The sequence below is a fragment of the Cyrtonyx montezumae genome, unplaced genomic scaffold, assembly GCF_038088225.1.
Source record: "Cyrtonyx montezumae isolate F1298 unplaced genomic scaffold, pur_monq_1.0 scaffold_0, whole genome shotgun sequence".
NCBI lineage: Eukaryota > Metazoa > Chordata > Aves > Galliformes > Odontophoridae > Cyrtonyx > Cyrtonyx montezumae.
The window spans coordinates 49,030,565-49,058,458 of record NW_027071824.1 but is presented as its reverse complement, the minus strand read 5'-3'; the positions used below and the strand labels follow the sequence as shown (position 1 = coordinate 49,058,458).

Below are 27,894 nucleotides of genomic sequence, written 5' to 3'. Positions count from 1 at the left end.
TTCAGTGACATTAAGAAACAAGTATTTGAAGTGTGGATGGGGTTTTCTTCTCTTTTTTTCCACTGGTTAGTGCTTGTGATGGGACACTGGATGCCCAAATTAGAACAGGGATTACAAGATTAAGAAGCAAGACAAAATGTAAAATATCTAGTGAGTTTGGGGAACGACAAAGAGGAGAAATATTGGATCAGGACTAAAAGTGAAACATCACATTTTGGAAAGAAACAGAAACAGGTAAGAACATGAGAAGAATCAGAGGCTTATCATTCTCTTCCATTCATGAAACATGGTACTTTTATATGGTGATTAGGAGAGTGTTCTAAAGGAAAGGAGGACATTCCATTTGCTGCACCAGTCCTCATCACCCAACACAACTGTTTTTCCATAGGTTGGGTGGAATGGTTGAGATATTGTATGTCCATAATCCCCTACCACACCCATTGGTACCATTGTTGTCCTATTCTCAGGGCCCTCACACAAGATGAAACTGAAAAGGAAAGGAAAGTACAGGGAAAAGATCTGCTGTTTACGTCTATATTTGAGAATTTAATTTTTAATCACATTAGTAAAAGCGTACACAGCTACATATTGCACATAGAAATAAATATTTTATATTACTGGTTGTTTTCAATTAACAAAGGTGCTATAAAGTATATTTATCTCACAGTTTCTTTGATTAAATAATAATAAAAAAAATTCTCCTACTGTAATTACTGTCGTGTATAATGATTTTTCTACTTTACTCTGCAGTTGTCAGGCCCGGCCACCAGAGGGCATTTAGGAGCTGTTAAATGTGTTAGGGGATTTAATATCTGCCACAGGTAATATTTTCAGAGATTAATTACCAGTTTACAATTCTGCATAAGGACCATAAAATAGAACATTAGTAAATAAAGCTCATGAGAATAAAGATAATTACATCGGCATTTTTATATGGCTTTTTTTTTCTTTTTCTTAGTTCGACACATGTAATTACTGTTCACTCAACTATAAAATGTATGTACATTTTTGTAGTGTATGATTTGAAAATCGTGCTAAAGGAAATTCAGTAAAAACAGACTGAAAATGTATTGAATTTTTCAAAAAGTAATGTGAAGTTAAACTGGCCAAATAAATTGCTATTTGTGATTCACTGAATAAAAAGCCAGCAGGATGATTGTTAATCCAGTCCTAGTAGTACAAAAGTGATATTACATAGCTGACTATCCGTTTTATTTATTAGCAGTATTGTATTTATTACTTGCAAAGCATCTAATATTAATGTAAAAGTTGGTTTGAAATGTGTGCTCTATTATTTTTTAAAGGGAACTTGTATGAAACTTTACGGCTACCCATATAGAGGTCAGACCACACCAGTGCAAACTTCTGACTTTATGTTTTCTAAGTCTGTGAGTAATGGTTACTGGACAAGAACCAGTTTATACTAGATTGTGTAGATTGCAAGTGCTTTGACATGGTTAGTGATATTTTGCTACTACTCAGATTGTATTCCTCAAGGTCACATCAAATCATGACTCACTGAAGTCTGCTCTTAATATCAAATTGAAATAAAACAGTGTTTGCCAACAAGTAGGTCTAACCTTCTTACTTCAACAAAGGAGTGGGATCTGAACACGGAAATAACGAGAAATAGTATTCTATGCATAGCATTTATAAATGACCAAAGAGAAAGTTTCTTTAAGGGTGTGAAGAAAAATTGAGTTAGCCTACTGTATAATATTTGATTGTCTTCATATTCTTGTAAAGTTGCTGGTCTATGGTAATTTCATAGTTCTTTTTATTTTCTCTGGGTGAAGTTGCAACGTGTGTGGATAATTCAGAGAAAAATTCTGGGCTGACAGACTTTTCTTGTGATAAGCAGCTGAAGGGAAGGCTGGTGCAGTGCTTGAGAGAGGATTGTTCACTGGTATCCCAGGGCTGAAGCTGGCTGTGTGAGTCCTGCACATCACACTGGCAGAGCAGCAGCATAGCACAGCTTCTCTGCTCACACATGATAGAAAGCACATGGAACTCTGGGAAGAGGCAGCCATAACCCCTTCACGCTTTCATTCTTCCTTAGGCACAAACCAGACTTAAACAGGGTGGGACTGTGACTTCAGCTTCAAACAGCTTGACAGTAAGTAGGTTTGAAGGCTGCAGAGAATTTCTCATCAATTTCCTTGCCCTTTCTGAGATAATTAAGGCTCTCTTTAGATTTCTTCATGGTTTTGGCTTAAAAAAAAACATTCTCCTCTCCCTCCTTCCCATCTACATAATTTTAAGCAGAAATACATTTTGCAGCCCCAAGGAAGATAATAAAATAATTTACTGCCCAAGGTAGCAGAACTAAATTTTATGGTGATATCAGCAATGTCCATAGCCTCACCAAATGAGTAATTGGGACACTAAGACATTATTACTGCTAACATCCCAACAGTTCTCCCTGAGCACACATAGTAAAGAGTAACCAGCAGGAAGGGAGAGTGGGAACTGAACCAAACTGGGGACTACAGACCTTACTTCTCTCCTATCCTTCCCCAGAAGGAGAAGGCATTTTAACAACAGGAACATGGCTGGGAGCTTACTGTTGTGCCCCAGGTGAGGCTGAGAGGAAGGTGGCTGCTTGGATCACTCCCACCAGGACAGAGAGGGTACACTGACTGCTTCAATAGCATTCTGCTACAGCCATGGTTTTACCACTGCAATCAATTTTCTCCCTTAAATTATTATGGTTGTGTTGTTGTTGTTGTTATTTGTTTGTTTCTTAGGCCTAAAGGCAATCTGGACTAGTGGATACCATACAACCTTTTTTTAGGAGCCAGAAGAGAAAAAATGCATTGTCATTTAATGCAGTCAGTCTCTTAGATACCATTATTCAGTAAGGGATGAAATAGAGAACCTCCTGCTATCATTGGCAATGACACTCAATTAAACTGAGCACATCTAAATTATGGCTTTTAATTAAAAAGAGGCAATGTATAAGATGGCACCAACATGTTTAAAATTTAATATATTTCACACCAGATGCTGGAGTCATCAACATAAAAATCTGTCTATAACGTGCATTTTTAAAATGTGAAAACCTATTTTTAAAATGTCAACCACTTTAAAATGATAGCAACACAGTGCCCTATCTAGTTTGATATGCTTTCCATTTAACTATTCACAGCTAAGAAAAAGATTTATGAACATCACTTTTTGTTATTACTTTAAATAGTCATTTATAATTAAAATATTTTACAAAATGTGAGTTATCCCATTAAGACAAACTAGAAGTGAAAAGTGTCCTTTCAATGAAAGGCAAGGTTCACAGTTTGTTTGTTTGGGATTTTTTATTTCCTGTTTTGTTTGTTTGTTTTCTAAAGGTATACATTTATTTCTCTTATTAGCATTAGTTCTCTTATAGTTTGCCATATGTGTACAATATCAGACACAAATATCATGAAATCAGTGTTTGGAAGAATCTCTTCCTTTTCTGTTCCCTTTCTGTTTTAGATTTATTATATTTAAATGTAAGACTGGACACAGAGAAAAAACTTTCTGATTGACTTCAGTTCTGAAAGATAGGTTATCACTTTTTAACCGTTATCACCACATTCTGTGGAGTGAAATCAAAGCAGCAATAGCAAGAAGAGCAAAGTCAATCAATCCTACAGAAGATGGTATCTTGGGTTGGTTTTTTTGTTTGTTTGTTCATTTGTTTTTTGTTTGTTTGTTTATTTGTTCTGTACAGAAAAAAAAATAGATAGTAGAGATATATTCCGAAATACCAGGTTGTGATTTCTCCCTGATCTGTATAACAGCTACCACAGAGATAGAAGTTACCAGAGACCTCCCTATTCCTCATTAAAACATTGTTATGGTGCTTCAGATTTGAGGATTTAGTAACTTCTGATGGAATAAATAAGAGAGATTCAGAAAAGCTGCTTATTTTTTAGTATCTGGGGAACTAAACAACTTTCCATCCAATTTGCTTTTCCCATAGTACAGTTCAAATATTTACTTTTGGGAGATCCTGTATTAGATCTCTCAAAGTAGAAGTAAGTAATGAGATTATGGACATACAATATCTCAACCATTATGTGTATTATTATACTGGAAGAAAACAACTAGCACAACACAAATCAGGAACCACTTAGCCAGGCCTGTTCAGTAAGCAGTCAATAATATTTAACTTCTTCATGATGAAGCAGCGTTTTGAGGCTAAACTACATCCCAGTCTGGGAAGATGCTAAAAGGTCTAGCAGCAGTAGTAAATTGTTTCATTAATACTCACTGTCTAAAGACTGTGACAAAGATAATTTTCTTTCTATGCCTAAAAGACCACGAGTATTTAATAAATCTGAGATGGCACTTGCATACATACTCAGAGAACAACCCACATTTGTGCTCGAAGGAGGGCTGCCTGCTGTAGCTGGAGCCTTGCCTCCACATACATAATGTTCTTCAGTTCTTCTTACATCTAACAAACCAGCATGGAAGAAATCCAAATCGATGGTTTCATATCTTTCTGTTATAAGCCATTATCAAAACTGCTCCCAAAGAGGCTTACACAGAAAACTTGAAAAAAATCTGCTAAAAGCTTACTTAGTTGAATCAAAAATAAAAATCAAATACCTCATAATACCTTTCCAGGGAAAAGAATGAACAGCAGTATCAAAGGATGGTTTCATCCATCACAAATTCTGGACTAATATCTATTTTCATTCTCTTTGATTTTGCACTGTGATACTTCCTTTGTAAATAAGGGACTGCTGCCTTCATCTTGAAGAATTATCTGGGAAGCATGCTAAGGTATTAAGATTTTGAATCTTTTCTAGCAGGCTACAGTTGTAGAATAATAATAATAAATAAATAGAAATACCATTTCCATCCTCTAGATGCAAAAGCACAAGATTTTTTACTGATGTTTAGTAAGGTGTCATGTATTCAAATGCCAGCATCAAGCAGATAAAACAAGCATAGCTATCTCTCCCTTCCTAACCATACTATTAAAGGTCTAGCTCAGTCCTTGGATTAAGTCAGTTCGCTGGAAGCTAAAACCATGTAAGATAAGGAAAAGTTAGCACAATAGAGAGAAAGCATTTTGAACAGTCTGTGGCTATAATACAATCTTTGGATAAAAGGGTGTGCGTACATTGAGTCAGTTCTTTCACAGTTTGGAGGCAACCTAATTCCTTGTTTATGTTAGTTTTCATATCAGTGCTTCTTAGCAAGAGCAAACTTCCTTGAGGGCCAGCTGAAAAATGTGGAAGGAGTTCTCCCAGAACAGAAAGTATCATATTTATTTCATGAACCTCTCTCTATTGCAATCCATGAGCAACATATATTTCCTTGTCTTTTGCAATAAAAAGTAACCTTCCCATACTACCACAAGACAGTGCAGCTATACACACTTTCTTAGTGATGCAGAAAGAGAAACAAAGACTATGTCAAAAGTTCATTAAGCTGCTCAATGCATTTTTAGTTATGCTTAGAAGGTGACTAGCATAAACATTCAGGTGGAAGAGAAGTAAATGTGAAAGCATCTGCTTATACAAGAGGCCTCTCCTTTTACTGACGTAATTCTTCATAGAATCATCATGAAATCATTTGTGTTGAAAGGGATTTTTAAAGGTCATCTAGTTCAAATTGTCTGCAATGAACAAGGGCACCTACAACTAGGTAATTTTTTCAGAGCCTCGTCCAGCCTAACCTTGAATGTCTACAAAGATGAGGCATCCACAATTTACTCAGGGACATCAAGATTCTGTACTATCTTATAGAAAAGAAAAACGTAGAGCACATCAGAAAGTTTGAGTGTAGAAGTTTGTTGTCTGAAGGACAAGTTTAAACTCTTGATGCACACTAATAAGATAGGTTTGATAAAAAATATCCATAGAAAATAACCAATTTTAATCATTTCCTCTATGACAACAAATATATATTGCACACAAAAAAAAAAGATGGAATGTGTATGTATGCAAGAAAATAAAAAAAAATAATATTTTTATTTGAAAGTCTTTTGGATCAAAATAACAGATGGAACATATTATTGTCCTTTTAAATCATTATAAATCTAATTTATTACCAATCCTTACAGGCAACTTTTCAATGAAACATAACTGATTCTGAAGTACAGCTTTGAAAATCTTTCTATCATTTTGCCTCTGAAAACAAGCAAGCATGACCCTAAGGTAGCAAAATCTTATTCTCTTAAAGAGCAGACATTTGCTATGATATGCTTAATTTTTATTTTGCATACCAGTCAACTCTACCATGGTGTAGAGTAATAAGGCATTTTTGACATTTTTAACTATGAAAACAACTTCAAGGCAACTGAAGCATTGGAAGTACTAAGCAAGTTATTTTTTGCTCTGAACTAATTAATAAAGAAGACCTATAAAAGTTAGTAAAACCCCAACTGACTCTTGCCAAGTTTCCTTTATATATTTTCTGTGAAATAAATATTATCACATATTTTGATTTCATTTAAAACTATATTGTTTAACAAAAAAGCTAAAGTCCAAATGACCTCAGAAAATTTTAAACCATAGCTTAAGATGTAAAGCTGAAATATACCTGAAAGTGAGTATTCGCCTTTTAGACTTTCACTTTCTCGGATTAGGAAGGCTCCTGCCCGGTTTCCAGGATATAACAGTTGTCTCTCAGCATCTGCTCTTTTGATTGGGCCAAAAAACCATCTAAACAAATAAAAACAATTAATTTTACCAGTCAGTGAAACATACTAGAAATACAATTTAGGTTTTATGAACTTGCTGTGTGTTTACTAGAGGTTAATGTGTGGTATGCTGATTAGAATTCCAATTCTAAGAGTGAAAGATTACAGGAAAGACTATAAACCACATACAAATTTCTTGTTAGAAAATAATGCTTCAGCATATGAGTAAAATTTGGATTCTGCAGCTGATGAAAAATACTACTGATTTCAAGAAAAAGAAAATTCAAATGTGACAGACTGGCGTTGTCTCAAGAAAAAATCATCAAGAAATATTTCCAATGTTATCATAACAGAAAGTGATGCCAAGTCAGCTGATGCCATTCGAACAATGTAGAGAATCAAGTAAGCACCTAATCCTGACATTTTAAAAATCAAGATTCCCCAAAGCTGCAGTAAAGTTCCTAGCAGCCACCCATACTAGGACCCCCGCTATCCCACTTCCCTGTTGATATCTCAGATGAGTTATTGATGGCAATATGATGGCAATTTTTCAGCTCTGATGCTGTTCAACCACAGCAACAACAAAAAACACTCTCAAGTCACAGCAAACATCAGAGCATCTATATTCTGTGAAAATTATTCCTCTCTACTCCTTTCAAAGTTGCAAGACTTTTCCTCTATCACTAACACTTGTAGTTTCCACAGTTCTGTGCAAGCAACAGGAAAGTAGTTAGCACTCTTGCTGTGTGGTGCTGAGTGTAAATTAAACTGAAATAACAATGAGTCAGCATTTTCAACTGGGACAGCACTCAGCTTCCATCCAACAAGCATACAAACTACTTCCCAAGATTAACTCTGCCCCTTATTTGAAGTAAATGGTGATATATAATTATCAGAATTATGCCACACACTCACAGGCAAGCTCCTTTTAAATTAATCAGAGATAAACCTATTATGCAAACTTTAAAGATAAATCAGTGTATCACATGACGCATAAGTTGCCTACTCAGCTACTTGATTTGTCAGTTGCTAGTGAAAAGTACTGGAAGAGTCATCAACAAATTAGCTTAGTATATGTAATGCTTCCAATCACCAAGAGAAATGAAGGAAATAAATCATAACATTGGGTGAAACCTTGGCTGAGTAGGCATGATGAATTATAAATGGTTTTGTATGAATATAGAAGAAATAAAAAGAGGTAAAACAGACGGTGCTAACCTATGCCAAGTGTGCTTTGTTAACAAAAGAAAATGAAACATGGATACTTTAGACTTCATTCCTGTCTTCTGACTTGAAGCTGATTTGGATAGCATAGGCCTTAATACATATTTGGCAAGAAAAGGAACCTAATTAAAAAGCTAGAATGCTTTAGTAACCATTTTAATTAGTAAACGTACAAATTCAATTAGTTTAATTAATTCATTAATTATACCTTAGAAAACTAAGTAATCAATACATGTTCAAATCCTTGACTAATGTTCACATCAAAGCACTGAGAAGACAGAGCACAAATTTGACACCACCAAATCCTGAAGAAAATTTATCTGCTCTAAAAACTAGAAGTTAGAATCTCTCTGAAATTTCTAAATACACATTCTCAAGAATAGCAGCCAAAAACTATGAAACCATATTATTTTAAAGAATTTGAATTGATACAGAGTTTTGAGTGCAGGGGGATGATCACTTCCTTCTGAATATGATATTCTTAGTTCAAAGTCACTGAGTTTATAACAATAATCCAGTACCAAAAGCAGTTCTGTTTGTATAAAAATAACTCCTTAAACCTAAAGAAAATAAATTAATTTGCTATTCACTTCTTTAACAAAAGTACTCCAAATTTAAAGTCTATTTTCATTATAAATTGAAGTTTAAGTTCCTTTTAAAAAGGTTTAGGGGCTTATTTCTATTGATTGAGCTTATGCTTCAAAAGGCTTAACATTTTACTTTATCTAAAAGCATGTATTTCAGAGGAAAAAGTACTCTAAGGGAAATAACAAATCGAAGTATTTGCTCAAGAGATTATTCTCTGGAATGGGAAAGTCAGACCAAAACAATACCCTATTCTTAGTAAATCTATTCGTTTTTTATAGCTCAAAATTAGATGAAGGTTTTGAAATAGAACTCTTGGAAAAACATAACTGAAACAGCAAGCACCATCCGCTACTCAGGTTACTTGACCAGCACATTCTCTGACATCTGTGTATCTCCACTGACACTAGGCAGTTATGAATTAGCAATTCATACATAGTTTCATTCTGAATATTCAGTCATAATTTGAATTAAGAATACATGAAACAAATCTGTTTGCAGCCTCCACCACAACTAGCTAATCCATATCAAACCACTTTTCTTGCCCCATTCCAATTAATGCCCTAGGATTTGTCTCTTTCCTAATTCTAATTCAAGATGTGGGCCAAGCCTTAGCCAAAGATACCATCATGGGCCAGATAATATGTCCTGAGAGGACACATCTTTCTACAGCCTCCACTTTCTTTGAGTAGCTACTGTGCCACCTTTCTCCAACTCTAGTACTTGTCTCTCTCCTAATTCTACCATTTGCTTTTGCATGGGAGGAACCACAGCCAAAGACCCCTCCAATCATGGTTGAAGTGAATTTTTTTTTTAATTTGAGAAATGTTTTGGAAGCATACCCTTTCTCTGGGCATCCCCTTTGCAAACTCACACCAACAGAAACTCTAAGCTAATAAAAATAGAGCGCCATCTCCACTTGAGAAGTGACCAAGATCTTTTGAATTAACAGTTGCCATCCTTCACTTTGGAAATTTCACATCTCTCACTTCTCTTTGTTAGCCACACTGAAGACCAGCATATAAAATGTGATGTGGAAGTTCAGACTATGGCTCTTATTATCAGCAGGGCTTACTAGAGTACAGCTCCCCAGCTCTCTGCCTTCACCCAAGTTACACAGGAGCAAAGCAAAAATCAGCTCCACAGCATCATATTGAAGGGGCTGTATTTGTTTTAATAACTAGCTGTTTGGGGGATAAAAATGGATTGTTTGTTTTTTATTCAAGGACTGGAAGTAAAATAAAGCCAAAGGCAGAGGTCCATAACACATTCTGAATTTTATGAATGGTCAACTAAAAAGGAAAATTCTGAGGGCTGAATCAGCAGTTAAGTAGAGAAGGGCTACGTGGCAAGACCATTCAAAGTGTGGAGGCATAACAGAAAAAATAGCAGGAAATCAGTCACATGAAATTGGTTTTTAAAAGCACTAAATATGCTAAAATTGACATCATGATCCTATCCTTGGTTAGTACTTTGTGGCATAAGAGCATCTCACTTTTCATTTCTCTTAAGTGTTGGAAACTGGAATTTACACTCTCATGTAAGGGTAAATCTCATGATACCACTAAATCTCAGCAACTTGGAGGGTTTGTTTTCATTCCTGTCATTCCTTCTCAGAAGTCTCTATTACAGAAGAGGATAAACAGGATAGCTGGCGGCTTTCCAGCACACTAAATAATATGTTAACTGTATTGATAGTGCTAAGCTATGAGGAGATTTCTGAGACTAAGAACAAAGAATTGGTGTTATTAGAACAGAAGAATTGGATGAAAATAGAGAAAAATAGATTATGTTATATATAGTAAAAACAAATATATCCCAGTTTCTTGTGGAATGCAGAAAGCTAATGCAATATCTAACACCAACTGCGGTGGTCTCTAAATTATACATTTTAAATGCCTCCGCATATATATTCATAGAAAGTTGTGTACACAAAATAAAGAATTCTGTAGTAAGAAGATGGTAGTTTTCATCTTGCTTTCCTGGCTCTGACTCAGCCATTTTCAGGATGATGCAATATATCACTGTTTAATTACATCCACTGCTTCTCATAGTTTAAATCTGAGTGCTGCTCACTGAATAGTTCTATCCTTTATTTTGTTTAGTCAGTGTATAGAGTTCACTTACTGTAAATTTTAATCTCTGCTTTCAATAAAAGTAATAAAACCACACAAATGGCTAATTTCCTAGAAGCCTCTGTTATAGTGCTCATGATTATAATATTTGCACATTTTACAAATATTCATTTATTTATTTTGTGGCACTTTTGTTTGAAAACTACTATTTATAGTGGAGAAAAACCATGGAAGGGGACAAAGGCAATAGGACATTATCATAAACCCTTTCTACTGATTTTGTACATCCAATTTGAAATGTCTAGGGCCTACTTTTCAGAGAATTCAGCATTGTACTTTATGTAACAGTTTGTCCAGAGACAAATATTTGTTAACTTCAGGAATTGTTTCACATGAGAAAAGGAGAGATGTGTAGAAAGCAAGAGAGGGAGATCTGCTGGGTTCTTATTTAATTCCTTTCATCATATGACCATCCTGTGATCGCTGCCCTTACTCAGCACACAGAAACCTGAACAGGCTTGCATGTGCCACTCTACACTGCTGTTATCTGAGCAAGACAAAGAGTACAGCTGAGACAGCTTTTAATCCATGCCAGGTTTGCAGTCTGCTGTGGGTAAACATTCAGTGCAGAAGCTGGGACAGAAGTTTGCTAAGGGAGCCCCCAGCATGTCCTCTCTGCTGAGAAGAAGGCTCATTAGAATTTGACAATTGTTATCTGTTTGGTTATTTCAATATATGCAATTTTATTTCCAAATGCTTAGTTAGTTTGAAGCACAATTTTCTTTGAGAGCAAAAAGCATATACTTTTAATATAGAATAGCATAGCATAATGTAGCTTAGCATAGCATAGAACAGCATAATTCGGTTGGAAGGGATCTTCAAAGATCATCCAGTCCAAGTGTCTGACCACTTCAGGACTAAACGTAAGTTACTGAGGATACTGTCCAAACACCTCTTGAATACTGACATGCACAGGACATCAAACACCTCTCTAGGAAACCTATTGCAGTGTTTGACCACCCTCACTGTCATAACTTTTTTTTCTAATCACCAATCTTAGCCTCCTCTTATTCAGTTTGTCCCATTCCCATGTGTTCTGTCATTGGATGCCACGAGGGAGCAGACAACATAACCTCCTGCTTCTCCTCCCCAAGGAGATGCATAGACTAGTGAGGTCTCCTCTCAGCCTTCTCTTCTCCAGAATGGACAAAGTGTTCTCAGCCTCTCCTCACAGTACAAGTTTTCCAGCCTTTTGATTAAGCAGAAGCTGAAAAATCTAAAATTAAGTTTAAATTCTTTTATACACCAAACCCTGATTCCTTGCTACCTTCCACAGGCCTTCCTGGGATTATTTTTAATACCATGTATCTCTCATTGCCATTCATTATCAGATACTGAAGGGTGCATGGCACAAATATAAGAGAATGGAATTTAAAAGTGTTGGTAAAGGAATGCATAGAGCGATGTATGAGAGATGGAGGAAACAGGATATTAAAAACTGAAAGTAGAGAGAACCATAAGTTATCATCAAGGAGATGGAGGAAAAGAAGGGAGAAACTCAGAGCTAACAGAAGATGAAGAGAAAATAAAGACATGACAAAGCTGAGGATTTTGTTTAATGCTCAGGATCTATAATCTGCTGCTGCCTAAGCTGCTCAGGAAATGTTGGTCTCCAGCTTATCCTGCTCCTATTTGGGGAAGCAGTTTCACAGACTAACTCCCACTGTAAGTGTTGCTCTTTACAGATCGTTTCCCTTTTGCTTTCTTAGCTTCATCTCATCACTCACTTTTTTACTTGCTAAGAGAATACTTTACTATTCACTTTAGTCATGTGTTGACTAAAGCTCAATGTTAAATGGATTGCTTTAAATCTTCCCGAAGTACTGTCATCAACCAATGAGTCAGAATAAGACTTTAAAAATGTTTGTAACAACAGCTTTCTACAGTCTACATATGGAAATGGATTAAAATCTTAGCATACTGCATAAACTTTCTTAGACAATAATTAAAATAAAAATATGTGTAAAATGTACCTCTGCAGTGACACAGCTCAGTTCTGATTACTTATTTACAAAACTCAGAAAGTAATTTCCTCCAAGGGAAACTAGAAATTCAGGTTTTCAGGGACACTTAGGTAGGGCAGCACTTTTTAATCTTACGCAACCACAATGCGTTTTCTTCACACGTAAAGATCTGAGTCATGTATATTGCTCAGATCTTTGTTGCTGAGTAGCTTATCAGAAGTGAAATGAAGACTATCCGTATGTACTTTGTGATGGACAGGAAGCTTCTGAGTCTTTTAAATACAACAGTGGGTGGAGTAAGTTGGATTTTCATTCCATATGGAAAAACACAGAATACATGAATATTTCTGAAAACAAACAAACAAACAAACAAAAAAACAGAGGCACATTTCCATGTTATCTAAATGGAAGAGCTCTATCAAAACCAACAGCGTAGAATTATTTCATTGCACAAGTGTATAGAAGTCTGCCTGTACTTTTGAAAGTGACATTTTGTGAGGCAATGCATATTAATTCCCATTTTACTTTCCACACTTTGAGATCAGAATTATAAGTGCTCTTAAAATAATGATTACAAAGAAGAATACACAGTTTTGGAAAATAATGGATTACATTTTTTTCTTGGCTTTTGGGTAACTTTAGGCTAATGTTCTCGTCAATAGGTTATTGCTGATGGATTGACATCTTTTCATAAATACTATATTTATTGTAGACTTGCTTTAAATTGGTGAGATGAAAAATGTAAGAGCTGATAACTCAAGATGGAAGGAACTTGGAAGGAAGGAACTTGGAAGGAAGGAACTCGGAAGGAAGGAAGGAACTCGGAAGGAAGGAAGGAACTCGGAAGGAAGGAAGGAAGGAAGGAACTCGGAAGGAAGGAACTCGGAAGGAAGGAACTAGGAAGGAAGGAAGGAAGGAAGGAAGGAAGGAAGGAAGGAAGGAAGGAAGGAAGGAAGGAAGGAAGAAGGAAGGAAGAAAAACAAAGAAAAACAAAGAAAGAAAAAAGAAAGAAAGAAAGAAAGAAAGAAAGAAAGAAAGAAAGAAAGAAAGAAAGAAAGAAAGAAAGAAAGAAAGAAAGAAAGAAAGAAAGAAAGAAAGAAAGAAAGAAAGAAAGAAAGAAAGAAAGAAAGAAAGAAAGAAAGAAAGAAAGAAAGAAAGAAAGAAAGAAAGAAAGAAAGAAAGAAGAAAGAAAGAAAGAAAGAAAGGAAATAAAGTTAAACTTTCCTGTGCTTTCCTAAACAGAACACTATAGTTCATTTTTGAAGGTACTCAAATGGAATAATTTTCAGATCCAAAGTTTTTTATTTCTGCTCTGAAATGGAAATGAAGTTTCTACTGAAACAAAAACTGTTTTTCTTTTCTTTCTTTCTTTTTTTTTCCCAGAAATAATTACATTATCTGAAAAGAAGTACAGCCAAACTACATTCTCCATTCACTTTCAAGCCATGAGAAGAAGGCAGCAGGGGTATCAAAAAAGTATTCTAGGTACCTGAAGTCTGTTATGGTCTAAGAAACTGCTTTGCTTTGTCATTGTTTTTGTTGGAAATAATAAGCTGTGCCTGAAAGAGCACGTCTGTCAGAGCTGTAGGGACTTTTACAGTAAGGAACTGCGTGGGATTGTTTGGATAAGGTAATGTTCAACAGTGTGCAGTAAAATCCTCCACAGAGATTGGCGTTTCCTCTTACAGTCTAGAACAAACTTATTGTCTTGTAAACATAAATACAAAGATTAGTCAGATGTGATTTTATAAAGGTCCACAACACATGGGTTATGCATCAGTTTCGTAAGTACTGCAGTAGGACATAACTACACTAGTGTGTACTTCTGTTAAAAGAGATTATGTATCACGTTATGTTAATTTTTCACTTCTCAAAAATAACAGTCGATTGTGCAGCAAATGTGTTTCTGAATTTGCTCTGACACCTGCTTTAGGGAGCAAATCAAAGCAGGGACTGGAGCAGAGAGGTCATGCCTCCTACAGGAAAGCATGTAGGAAATGAAAAGTCTTCCTTAGGGCAGCAGAATAAGGAGAGATGAGAAATGTTTCTCAAACTCTATGAATGTAGTATGTGCTCCAGGTTTTCCTGTGTTTTAATAGCTGATGGATCCCAGCTGCCCTGTCAATTGCTCTGTGGCAAACCCTGTTTGTGAATTAGATATCTCTAGGCATCATCCTGGCTGAAATCTTCAACTTTTCACAGTAGTTTTTATCCTCACCCCTCAGCATGCCTCCGTATCAACAAATTGTGTGAACACTTGGGAGACATCCCTCAAACTCAGGGTAACAAGGAAGGGGTGAAGTTGTGCACCTACTCTGCCCCACATTGGAGTCCATTCCAACTTCTGAAATGGACACCAACACATTCACAGAATCACAGAATGGCTGAGATTGGAAGATACCTCTGGTACAACCCTCTGCTCAAGCAGGGATGACTAGAACATGTTGCACCAAATTACATCTTTGTGACTTTTGAATATATCCATGAAGGAGACTCCACAACTTCTGTAAGCACCTTGTTCCAATGCTCTGTCACCCTCACAGTGCTTCCTCATGTTCAGAGGGAGTCTCGCAAGTTTCAGTTTCTACCTGTTGCTTCTTATCTTGGCACCACTGATAAGAGTCTGGCCACATCCTTTTGACAGCTTACCTTCATTTACTTATACATACTGATCAGATCCCCCCAAGCCTTCTCTTTTCCAGGCTCACCCACTCCATGCTCACAGCCCTCCCTTTTTTCCCCAAAGATTTCCACTGGCCCCTCCAGGCATTGAGAAAGGTGTCTCTTAGGGGAAAGTATGGCTGCTGCAAAAGCAATCATTGTGCCTTCAGGTCAGCAAACCATCACATCTTTAGCTCAATAATGATGGGAAAGTGACTATTGTGTAGCAATAGTACTACAAGGCCATATTCATGGTGTCTGCAAATAAGCATAGCTCAACCAAGTCATTGAACAATAAGATCAAAATAAAAAACAATGACCAAATAATAGTCCAATTGAATTAACGTTAACCTCCATAAATAAATCTTATCCTGAGATTACTGAGTAATTAATTTCAACACTCTAATGCATTCTTTGTAATATTGGTCATCTGCCTTCAGTCTGCTCTGAAGTTCTGCTATATGAAGAAATTAATGGTAGATAAAAGTGATATATTACTTCTTTTCCATGTTTTAGTTATAAAACTTACTGGGATTTTTTCAATGTAAGTTGCTAAAGTCAATTACTGTATTGAAGTTTGTTCCCAGTAATGTTTTTGTTCCTGGATAAGGGAACATTTTCATTTAAAACTTGTTCTAAAACACTTGTCTTTGGAATAAATGAAAGGCTACTGTTGGCTATAATGGACATTGGTTTAGGCTTTTTGTGTGAAATATGGCCACATAATTACTTAAAAAAAATCAACAACACCCAAATAGACAAAAAAAAAATGTATTCCTCAGTTCCTATTTTCAAGATAGCATTGTAAAACCTTGCATCAATGCTAGTATCTCTACACACTTGTTAATATATACCTGAATACAAGTACTGATATACTGTTATATTCTCTAAATTTACCAATACCTCTGCTTTTCATAACAACTTTGAAACAAAGCTGAAACCATGAGGTAGTCTTAATGTTAAAGTGGTACAGAGAACACTAATAGCATCTATTGATTTAACATTAAGGGAAACTCGAAAGCACAAGAAAATTTTCCATCATACATTCACTTAAAACATTATTGCCTTCAAAGCCACTGAATTGATTTTCTTCAGAAAATAACTCTTGAAAAATTATTTTCTCTTCAAACAAGGAAAATCATTGCAGCACAGAAATAAAAGAGAAGCCTTCAGAAACAAAAAGACCCCTCTGGCTGTTAAAGATCATGATGTTAATCTGTCCACAGATTTTGTGCAGAGCTCTCTCTTGAGCATTCGCACAGGCACATACTTCCATACCCTGTTGCCAGTAGCATGCTTCTGTGTTCTTTTAGTTCAGTTTACAGTGGAGAGAGATCAGGTTACTCTGTTTTCAAGGAAAATCAGAAAAGAACTGTGCAGTCTGGCACTCAAGATGATCCCAAGCCAAGGAACATGGAACGACAGAATGGTCTGAGTTGGAAGAAACCTTAAAAATCACCTGGTTCCAATGCTCCTGACATGAGCAGGAACACCTTCCAATAGACCAGGTCACCCAAAGCTGCATGCAGCCTGGCCTTGAACACCTCCAGGGATGGGGCATCCACTGCATCCCTAGGAAGACTGTTTCAGTGTCTAACCTCTCAGTAAAGAATTTAATCCTCATATCTACTCTAAATTTGCTCTCTTTTAGTGTAATACTGTTACCCTGATATAATATCTCTTACATGTGGATGACAAGTTTATTAACAAACTATTCTACTTGGTTTAGGGTAATTTTTCAAGGTTGAGAGATAAGGACTGTACCATTTTAAAGATACCTCTGACTTTCAGAAGAAAAGCTAGCATATCCAACTCCATATCAGTGTGACATCTGCAGTGTGACATCTGCATATATGGCCCAAGATGCATAAATATGGTTTATTTCATAAGAGAGCACAAGACTACGTCAGAAAGCTATTTCATTCCTAGGTGACTTTTTAATCATTTTTACTCTGAAATTAGAGCAAGACTGAAGTTGATCTTTTCTTTTTTACTGGAATACAGAGAACTAGTAACTATCTACATGGTGAATAGGGATGTGGCCAATCACACAGATGGTCACAGAGAAAGCACTACCGTCAACAGGTCCCATGTGCAGGACTCACACAGAAGATAAATGCAAGCAGCCTCATCACCTCCACTTCCTGGGCTGGCAGACACTGGGTCACTGACGCTGGTGCACAGGACAGCATTCCCCAGGTTCACCACCACACGTTACTCATAGCAGACCTTTTTACACCCCTTCCCACCACTTCCTACCTTTCCACCTCCCCAACATCCTTCCCCTGCACAGTGCCTCGCTGGTTGGCACAGTCCCACCAAACTCTCTCCAATCTCCTGGACCCCCAAGTTTGTATCTCATCACTTGCAAAGTCCCAGCTTGCCTGTTTCTCGGTGGCCCATCAATTAGTACAACTGATGCCACGTACCGTTATCAATTAGCGCCACCAACCAGATTTATTCTCCTCACCACCTCCCTTATCATGTGTTGTCTTGGCTGCTTTGACCAGATACAGTCAGAACAGCAGAGACTCCTTCTGCATACTTCACAGAGACTTTGCTAATTAAAATGACTGATACTTTCCAAAAGGAGGTTGAGTTTGGGGAGTTCTCATCATTTCTTATATTTGCAGTATACGTCAATTCCTAAATGTAAGCCTTTACAATTTTTCTTTTTCTTCTTTTGTGCTGAAGCTTGAAAAGTTGCTGAAAAAATGGCTTGCGCTATAAATACAAAAATAATCTTTTTTTTTTTTTTCAGGAAACTAGCAATATATCTGCTTAAATGTGAGAATGCTAATGAAAGTGCTTACCAATGTTATTGCAGATACATACATCTATAATGTAAGAAATGACAGATTAGAGAGTAATCTGCATAGAAGCAAAGAAAATGTCAATTAGTGCAATCCTTTCTGGATCCATCTCGTATTATTGAACACATTGCTCTATTTTTCCATTTTCATTGATTAACATAAGTTTACAAAATATATTTTTGTCTTGTTTAAGTGATAACAAGAAATTTATTCATGATCAGTATTTTTTTTTATTTTCTGAATTAAAAAACAAAACAACAAAAAAACAACAACAACAACAAAAAACACCTGTTTCCAGACGAATCCTCAGCATATCTGGAGAACTGAAAACTACAAAGGTGTCAATTTCGATTCTAATTTCTTACTTTAATGGCTTTCATATGCAGTTTCAGGGTGTAAACCTAAATGTCAACATTTAAGAACTCCCATGAAGAATAAGTTTCTTAACTAAGGAGCTTAGTGGCTTATTTTTCAAGTTTGAATGCAAGATGTCCTTACACATGCATCATAAAATATTATTTGAGCAACACTGCATTTTGTTGTTTTTTTTCTCTTACACATAGTAGTAAACTTGTAATAATATTTTGTCTTATTTTAGTATCACCTAATAAATTATTTCTTTGCTATGTGGACTTTACTTGCCTGACTTGAAAAGAAGCAAAATATTATATTACAGAAAAATGTATTAAACATGAGCAATCATACTTTTCCACTAATCTATTGTAAAGAAAATGCACAGGTAAATTTTGTATTATCTAACTCAGGCTACTGGAAGGCTGCGTCTTCATTATAATGTTCGCAAGAGCCTTCTCTGCTAAACTTTTATGTTAGAGGATGCCAACTATTAGATGACACATTCTGGTCTAACTTCCGTTATATTCAGTAGGATCTAAGATGAACTTAACAGTAAATTTCTCATAGTAAAGTAAGTGACGTCTGCAGCACAGGTTGACTCACAAGCGTTGTGATAAACAGAGAAAGGCAGGTGTGGCTTACAAAGGAATGGGCAGGTAAACCTCCCAGCACTGCTACTTCCTCTCATGCCTCATAAGTTTTGAGAGCATGTTGGTGGTTTTTTTTGAGGCATTCCACACTAAAAAAATTACCAGATGGGAAAGAAAAATAATTAGGCATGGCAATGATATACCCCCTAACATGGCTTATAAAACATTTCCAAACTCTGCTGAAGTACGAAGGCAACAGATCACAGAAAGTAGACAGGATTGTGCACTTTTTGTAAGATCCTTTCCAAAACAGAATAACTGGGATAGAGGGGCCACTCGTTGGACATCTTGTATGCTTTTATGATTTAATCTGTTCAGTACAGTTCCCACACATCTAAGAAAAGCTCCAATCTTCTATAACCAACAGTGCTTTTCACTTGTTACAAAACAATTCTTCACAGAGATAAGTGACCTAGATAGTTTAAAACAGTACAGGTTTAGGATTTATCCTGGCTTAGCTTCTGCTTACTGTTTTTCCCTCCTAAACCCATTCAGAGATCAGGGAGCTCCGCACAGTTACGTGCTTTGTTACTCAGACAATCACCAAAGACAACTACAGAGAAAACTAACCACTGTATACTACCTGAAGAATGTTTTTGCTAACAGCTTCACTCAAAATCTACTGATCTAGGCTAGAACATGTTAACAACTATTTCTACTGAGACTGAAGGAAAAAAAAAACAGCATCAAAGAAGACTGTTAAGTTCCTCTGACTGGGATATTGTCTATGCTTTTCAAAGGCATAATACAAGGGCTATGTGGGTTTCATTGTGCCATAAAAAAACAAACTGGCTATTTTTTCAGTTTTTAAGGATATTGTTTCAGGTCTCAACATCATTCACTGTCAAATCTTTCACAACATGGCCACAGAAACTACTATATTCTGATATATAAAGTACACAGTAATTTCAAATAAAGATGAAGTAGGAATGGATTTATTCATTTCTCCATTTAAACAGACCATGTTATATATTTAGAATACCATACTGACACAAAATAGGTGGCCTAAAATGGACAAATTTGTATAAACTGCTCATCTCCAATGCCAGAATCCCTTTGATCTTTTTAAGCAATGATAACATCTTTTATGGATTACACACAGGTGTTTAAATATCGCTGATACTTGATAAAATCTGACATGTTGCATACTTCTATAAGCAGTTTCCTTTAGGTTATCATTGTATATTTAAGAAAAAAAAAACAGAGCTGAAGAAAATGATAGGCTTGAAGACTGCATGGCAACTTTGAGACAAGACCAATGAAATTAATTGATTAAATTCAGGATCTTGTTCCGATATTAAACTAAGTAAGTTCAAGAACTTGAAATTCTGGGTACGTATTTCAGATGCTATGAACACATGGTGAAAAAAGATCAAAAGCATGATCTGGCTTTGCTGTATATAGCCTGTATCAGCCAGCTGTTTTTCATGGTCTTGAGAGCATCAGCCTTTAAGCTTTCTGCACATGTGCACACAAAAGCACATACATTTGAAGTATGCTCAAGGAAATACCTGGAGTACATTAATTGAAAGAGAAGTCTGCATTCTTCATGAATAACAAGCATTTATGTTATTTACAATAAATATATATTTTGGTAATAAATAATCTTTTTAGATTTTATACATAATGTGATACCTTCTGAGAACATGAGAAATATAACACTGTCATGCATGTTAATGAACATATAATCACAGAATTGGAATCATTAAGGTTGAATCACCTAATTTTTGAATCACTTCAAAAACAGACTCTAGACATTGTAGCTCTAAACACTACTTTGAAAAATGACCCACATGAATGAAAAGAACCCCACAAGCCTGAATTTGCAGAAAGTTTGAATCAGGTCAGCACAGTGAATGATTTCCTGTTCATGTACAGTAATTCAAACTCTGTCAATGTATGAAATAGAAAAAGTCAAGTCACAGAAAGGAAGGAATTACAGAGACACTGATAAAAATAACCTATAAGTCACTTCTGCTTTCAAAGGGTAGTATAGAAAGCTCATTGTGGAATTGACTAGCAAGGTTCTGTTGATTATGTCAAGGGCCCAGTTCCCCACCTCTCTTAAGGGATGAATGATTCTGAAACAAGTAAACGTTAAAAGTAATTGCTGTGCTCTTATTTGACCTAATCGACTAGGAATTTGCATGAATTTACTTCCCTCAGCGCAGCAGTATTATGTCAATTACATTGGGTGAACATATGGAACAAAGTTGACTTTCAATAAGCAGTCATCAAGTCCATCAGGATAGCAGGTAAGAAAAAGCCCCCTTTAAGTACACTCTACCTTTCTTCCAGAAAAGAAGAATTCACATCACCCCAACAGTTTTCTTTACTTCTTTTGATTATTATTTTTTCTTCATTAAAATTAACTGTCCAGCTGGACTGTATTTGCTGCAAGTAACTATTGGCACTATGTTTTTTTCTTGTTTAGTTAAAACAAGTGGCAGTAATAAAATAAGGGCAGGTGAATGTGTTACTATGGCTCCTGTTTATAGAACAAAATAACAGAAGGAACACAGAGAAAGTAATGTCACACTCCTTGCCAAGGAAAAATTCCCAGACATTTCATTAAGGACACAAAATGGTCTGCGTTTGCAGGGAACAAGCAATCATCCATCATTAACTTCTACCCGGATGGACATCACAAAATCAAATGTATTTACAAATCCCTAACTAGCTCTGCTATACAGATCATGACAAAATGTTAATCAAAAAGGACTAGACATACTTCTATGTTAGTAAGCTTGATGTCTACAAGCAAAATTGAAATTATTAGGAAAAGAAATGTAAATGTTCTGTTTGAGAATATATACTGACTAAACATACGTAGTGACTCTGACAATTCTGTTATTCCATATTTTATAGAATATTTCATGTCCTTATATTCCTTTATTTGAGTTTATGGGGGGTATCTGTGCAATACACACATTGAGAATCAATGTTTCATGAACATTCATATAAAATCAACCTGAAATCAGCTGCTAAACAACGTGGTCAGTTTGTTTTATTTCCCAGTTTTCCAAGAACTCGCATCATGAAACAGAGATTGTGTTTATAGTAGGTGCCTTTCAAGAGAACATATTTTATAAGCCAGGTTCACTTGCTAAAGAAAATACATAAATCTCTGATTTATAAACATAAAGAAAATGCAAAATGACAGTATAAATGTCTTTGAGCAGAATGATCTGTGTGCCTATCAAGAAATTATGAGACTACCTCAATATATCCACGGGAAAAAAAAGATTAAAAGCTACTTTTCCCTCTACTATTGAAGATGTGCAAGTCATGTTGAGTAAATTTTGTATCTTTATACTGAGCTGTCAGTAATGATATAACAAATTACATATTTTAGTTTGTTCTTTTTTGAAAGATCATCCCTTCCTGAGTTCTAGAAGCTCATCATCTATTGTCATCAAATCAACACTTGTTATTGTCTGCAAATGTGCATCTTTCCCTAGCTTACTTACAGACATTAATTTACAAAGTGGAGACTCAGAAACTCCACTGATTTCTAATCAGAAACTAAACTAATTTCATAAATCCCTCAATTTGCACCAGACATTAAGCTAGGCAATTTTTGTAATGATTAAATCTCTTTCCCTTAACAAGATAGTCAGTTTTTCGTGATCTAGTAAGTTGGCACTATACTTGAAAAATAAACTAAAATGTCTGTTCTCTGCAGACATTCAGCTAAATGCTGCTAGAAATTTGCCTTTTCTACATGATAGAGATTGTAAATCTTCCATTCTATATCAATTCTGAGCTGTGACCAAAAAGAACTATACAAAGGATGGAAAGATGGAATTGAAACTTTCTGTTTCAACAGATGTCTATGTCATGGCTGTAAGCAATTGGCCAGTACTAAAAGAGAGAGAGAATTAAAATTTTAATGAAAAGGTGAAAGAAGTTAAATTTTGGGCAGAGAATGAAATTAAACATTGAATTTTAAATAAAGAGACGTTATAATAACATTTTCATCATTTTTGTACTTTAAGCAAGGGTTAACCCTTAAAAACACCATCACTACTCTTGCTCTTATTATTTCAATAGGATAACAGAGGTGTGAAATACACGGGGTGGGTGAAATGGAGGTCTTAGAGGGAACTGTACCAAGAAATATTCCAACTAGATACAAGTCTAAAAATCATCACCATGAAGGTAAAAAGCTTGACAGGAAATAGCTCTAACCGAACAGGTCTAACTTTATCTTTGCCTTGTTTGAGCTGGGGTGACTGATTCAAATGTCCAGATCAGAGCCTCTTTACAAACTGAGTTAGACTATGATTATAGGAAAATAGTATTGCTTGACAGAATGCAGTGTTGCATATTTATTTTTGTTGAAGGTTGCTGCAACCAACTGACTTAGAAGGAAATTTGAGAAAAGACAGAAGATTTAGCCGGAATTGTTTTGTTATGAAATTAAAAACTTTTTAAATACTTTGGAGGAATGACTTCATCTGACAGCTGTAAAAGCTCTCCATTTCCTCCTGTCTGCCATTCTAAAGGTGTATAAAAAGAGTAGAAGAAAATAAAATTGAGTCTATGCACAGGAAAAAAGAAAGCAAACAGGGTTATGCAGTAGTGCACTTTACCTTAGTTAACACTACATACGATACTGAAGATATAGAAAGATAAGAGGAAGCCTAAGAGCTGAGACTTTGTTGTATAACTGAGGAAAATGACTTTTGAATTACTAACTGCAAGTGGCAATCTTAGATGAGTTGTAATAAAACTACTTGGAAGAGAGCAAAGTGCAAGGTGAGTTGAATCAGAGCCTACCGCCATTTCTCTAGTGGTTCAGAAAATGTCTTCCCTGCAGATTAATTTCTGAAATTGGAAGACTTTTGAACATGACCACTGAAAGTGTTGTCTGCCTGAATACAGAAATAGCAACAGCTGGTCATACTCAGGAAATTAAGGTCTTCAGGTATGGGAGGAATCATACAGTTGCCCTAAGGTTCCTCTACCACAAATCCTACAGTGGATAAAAAACTGGCATAATCATATGTGAACCAATTTTCCTAGCCATTGGAAGTACAATGGGCAGATCAGATTGGAGATGATATTTCGGGTCCAGAAGAGATTTAACTGAAAAGCTGCAATATGATTTCTTTAAAGTAAAAATGAATTATAATGCCACTTCTGTTGTCTTTTTCCAAACCAGTAATTTTTTGCCAAAACACACCTCTTGTGTGGCATTCAGTGTTATTTCATGCTGCCTCTGATTGCAGAATACAAAAGTGATTCTGCACCGCAGACTAACATAGATCCTACTCATCTTCACTAGAGAGCTGAATAACTGATTTCATGTATTCTTTCTTTTGTTATTCTTTTGAATAGTAAATAAGATCAGACTAGTTTTGAAGGAACAGAACATAGGCTGCATAGTTAAACTCTGTGGACCTTTAAGAAATGCAGTCAGTTCCTTTGCTTAATCCAGTTTTTTCCATTTCCTGTACTTTATTTAACCTTGTCCGGAGAGTGATTTGTTTACAGAGAAGAAACAAACCATAAAAAACTTGTATGTTAGAGACTCACCTAACATTTGCAACAAGATTTAAAGTGGAGCTTCCTTAAACTGTAACTAAATGTTAACTCCACAACTGGTTAGGTTGAGGGCTGTTTGAGCCAAGGGTCATATCTTGAAAGCAGCTGATCCACAATCAGTGTTGCATGAATAACAATATGAGCCATTACAGTGGTAAACCAGACTGAATATTGCCAAATGCTTCTTCATTGGGATATACATTATTTAAAACACTACAAATCCCTCTACACTCTGCCTTTTTAAATTCATTTTCTTTCAACCACAGTATATTTTCCTCATACACATGGATCTGTACTCTTGCTGACCACTGGACATTCATTGCTGCAAGGTACTACTCAGAAAAATAGCCCAACTGACTGCTCCAAACCCACTTCACCTTACAGAAAATATGCTGTGGTGCGTGTTACATGGGTTACTCACGGCTCAGCTTCAATGCTCTGTACAGCAGCTATGTAGTTGGCAGGGATGTAGCCCTGGAGCTTGCGGCCAGGACAGACTGACCCTTCTGGCAGGAGGAGCCTAGCATACCACCAGCCCTCATGGGATGCATCCAGCACTTCAAGCTTATCCCCAGCTTGGAAGCTCAAGTCATCCTCTGTGCGAGCGTTGTAGTTGAAGAGTGCCACAAAATTGCAAGTGTTTACCAGATGCTGGCCAGGCAGTGGAGGTAAGGGCTTCCCTTTTGTCTTATTCACTTTGTCCTTCTCTCCTGCCTGTGAGTCAATCCTTACCACAGCAGGGTTGGCAAAGACCTGGCCAACATCTGCATCCCTCTCATCTTCATTCCCTGAGAATAAGCAAGGGATATATGGCTCCAAACAGGTGCAGTACTTCTGACAAAGGTTTCCCATTCTGTTTCCTTGTGCCTTCCTGCTGCTCCTTTCAGTTTTCACAGCTGCAATATCCTTAAAGCAATGTTTGCCCCATCAACATTTTAGCATTTCGCAGGATTTCTTTCCCTCTTCCTCCTTTGGCACAAGATGATACAGTTCGTGGGACAGCTGGAAGCTCCTCTCTGAGCACTGCTGAGAACTCATTCAGGCAGCTCCTGATTCAGAAGTGAAACCTGAGAATTCAAGCGCAAGAGCAGATGTGGAGGGAATTTCTGACTTCCTCATCGGAACAGGAAAGCAACACACGAGCTGCCTTTGGGCTGAACTCTTGGAACAGCAGAACATGGATCCTCCTCTGACACAGCAAAAATACATTCAGAAAATCTAGTCTGTTCTGGGGAGTCTTCTCAGCTCTTTATGCTTGTGATGGGGCTTTCTTATCTCTTATCTCTTTGGTAATGATTAACTGAGCTGACCTGCCTGTCTCCTCAGCCTCCAACACGGGCAGCCCGATTATTTCTTTTTGCTTCCTGGTCTGTGCTGGCTTCTGCTCACACAGCAGCCTTATGCCCGCCCAGAGACCTCACCTGGAGCACACCTGCTGCTTCTGCGCTCTTACACACCCACTCTTATTCTTTTTTTTTTTTTTTTTTAATCTGTGTTTGGAACTTCTTATGAGGGAAAAAAAAAAAAGGTGATTTTACTACATTCTTTATTCTGCATTTTGAGGAAACAAAGTGACGAGACAATTGCTGTAGATGGCTAGGTAAATTATACTAACAACATATAAAAATAATGTGTTTCCAGCCAGTGAGCAAGCCAGCAGAAACTAAGTTAACCAGTATGTTTCCCTTCCTAAACCACCTGTAAACTGTCAGACAGAGTGTCTGGTTGCTGCTGTGGCAAAGCAGACTGGGGAGCAATCAGTCACATTTTAACCATGCATCCCAGGCTTTACAGCGGCTGGAAATCAACAGCCAGCAGTACATGTACAGCTTGTAGAGAGGGAATGAAGCAGAGAGGACAGCCTGGTTATAACACACACTGGCATTTCAGTATGAGGTCAAACAAAACCCACTCACTTACTCATAGTTTCCTGGTGATAAAGAAACTCGCTTCATCAAATCTTTTTTAGTTTGGTCAGGAAGCATAGAATCATAGAACAGCTTACGTTGGAGGAAACCTCAATGTTCATCTAGTTCCAACTCCTAGTCATGGGCAGGGATGCCAAACAGCAGAACAAACTGTCCAGTATCCCATCCAACCTGGCCTTGAATGTCTCCAGAAATGGGGCATCCACAACCTTTCTGGGCAAACTGTAGTAGCATTTCACCATTCTCTTCGTAAAATGGACCTTTCTAACATCTAACCTAAATCTACCCTCTTTTAGTTTAAAATAATCCCCCCTTGTCCTATCACTATCTACTCATGTAAAAAAGTCGGTCTTTCTCCTGCTTGTAAATTTCTTTTCTGAAATCTCCTGCTTGTAAATTTCTTTTCTGAAAGAGTGGTCAGGCACTGGAATGGCCTGCCTAGGGAGGTGGTTGAGGCACCGTCCCTGGCGCTGTTCAAGAAGCGTTTAGATGAGGTGCTAAAGGACTTAATTTAGTAGTTGGGTAGAGATAGTGATAGGAGGATGGTTGGACTAGATGATCTTATAGGTCCTTTCCAACCTTATGAACTTATGAACTTATGAACTTGTAAGCTCCCTTCAAGTACTGGAAGGCTGTGATGAGGTCTTGCCAGCTTACTCTTCTCCAAACTTTTTTCACAGGAGAGGTGCTCCAGTCCTCTGATCATCTTTGTGGCCCTCTTCTGGACCTGCTCCAAAAGCTCTACATCCTTCCTGTACTGGGGACCCCAGGCCTGGATGCAGTACTCTAGATGGAGCCTCAGGAGGGCAGAACAGAGGGGGACAATTGCCTCTGCTGCCCTGCTGGCCACCCCTCTTTTGATGCAGTCCAAGATACTGTTGTTTAGAAATCAGACAAAATAGAAATGATGAATTAAATAATCTCTGTTTCTCTGGTTTGCATGTTAGACAGATATTTTTTCCTGTAACATTTTGTGGTTCTTGCAACATGGGCTTTAATCTGTACTTACTGGACTGAACCCTTTCATAATACCAAGGGAGCCACCTGCATTGTACAGAATCAAGTTCATGTGCACCACTTTCCAGGAGCAAGACCCATCTTTACTCAAGTACCAATACACATTCACATTCAAAATCATACTGCATTCACTGAGACCACCCATATAAATAAAAACAACCATAGCTAGAACGGGGTTTAAGCCTACAAACATTTGTGTATATGAGTATTTTATCCCAAATAATCTCTAGCATTAAATTAATCTCACCCAGTTTCTGGCCTTTCATAAACCAGGCAAACTTTTGCTAAAAGGGATCAATAATTATAAATTAGATTACTTTCTTCCTCACACAGAATCACAGAATTGTAGGGGATGGAAGGGACCTCCAGAGAT

General features: G+C 36.7%; 1 protein-coding gene across 1 annotated transcript in view; it reads right to left on the bottom strand.

Annotated features, from left to right (window-relative positions):
* The window catches only part of FRK (fyn related Src family tyrosine kinase), a 46,732-nt gene extending 20,669 nt beyond the window's left edge, over nucleotides 1–26,063 (bottom strand). The window contains exons 1-2 of the mRNA XM_065734673.1: nucleotides 24,998–26,063; nucleotides 6,541–6,662 (exon numbers count right to left, since the gene is read on the bottom strand). Of these exons, the coding sequence (XP_065590745.1) occupies nucleotides 6,541–6,662; nucleotides 24,998–25,428 (553 nt within the window). The 5' untranslated portion in view covers nucleotides 25,429–26,063. The remainder of the gene's footprint in view (nucleotides 1–6,540; nucleotides 6,663–24,997) is intronic.
* Between the last annotated feature and the right edge of the window lie 1,831 nt (nucleotides 26,064–27,894).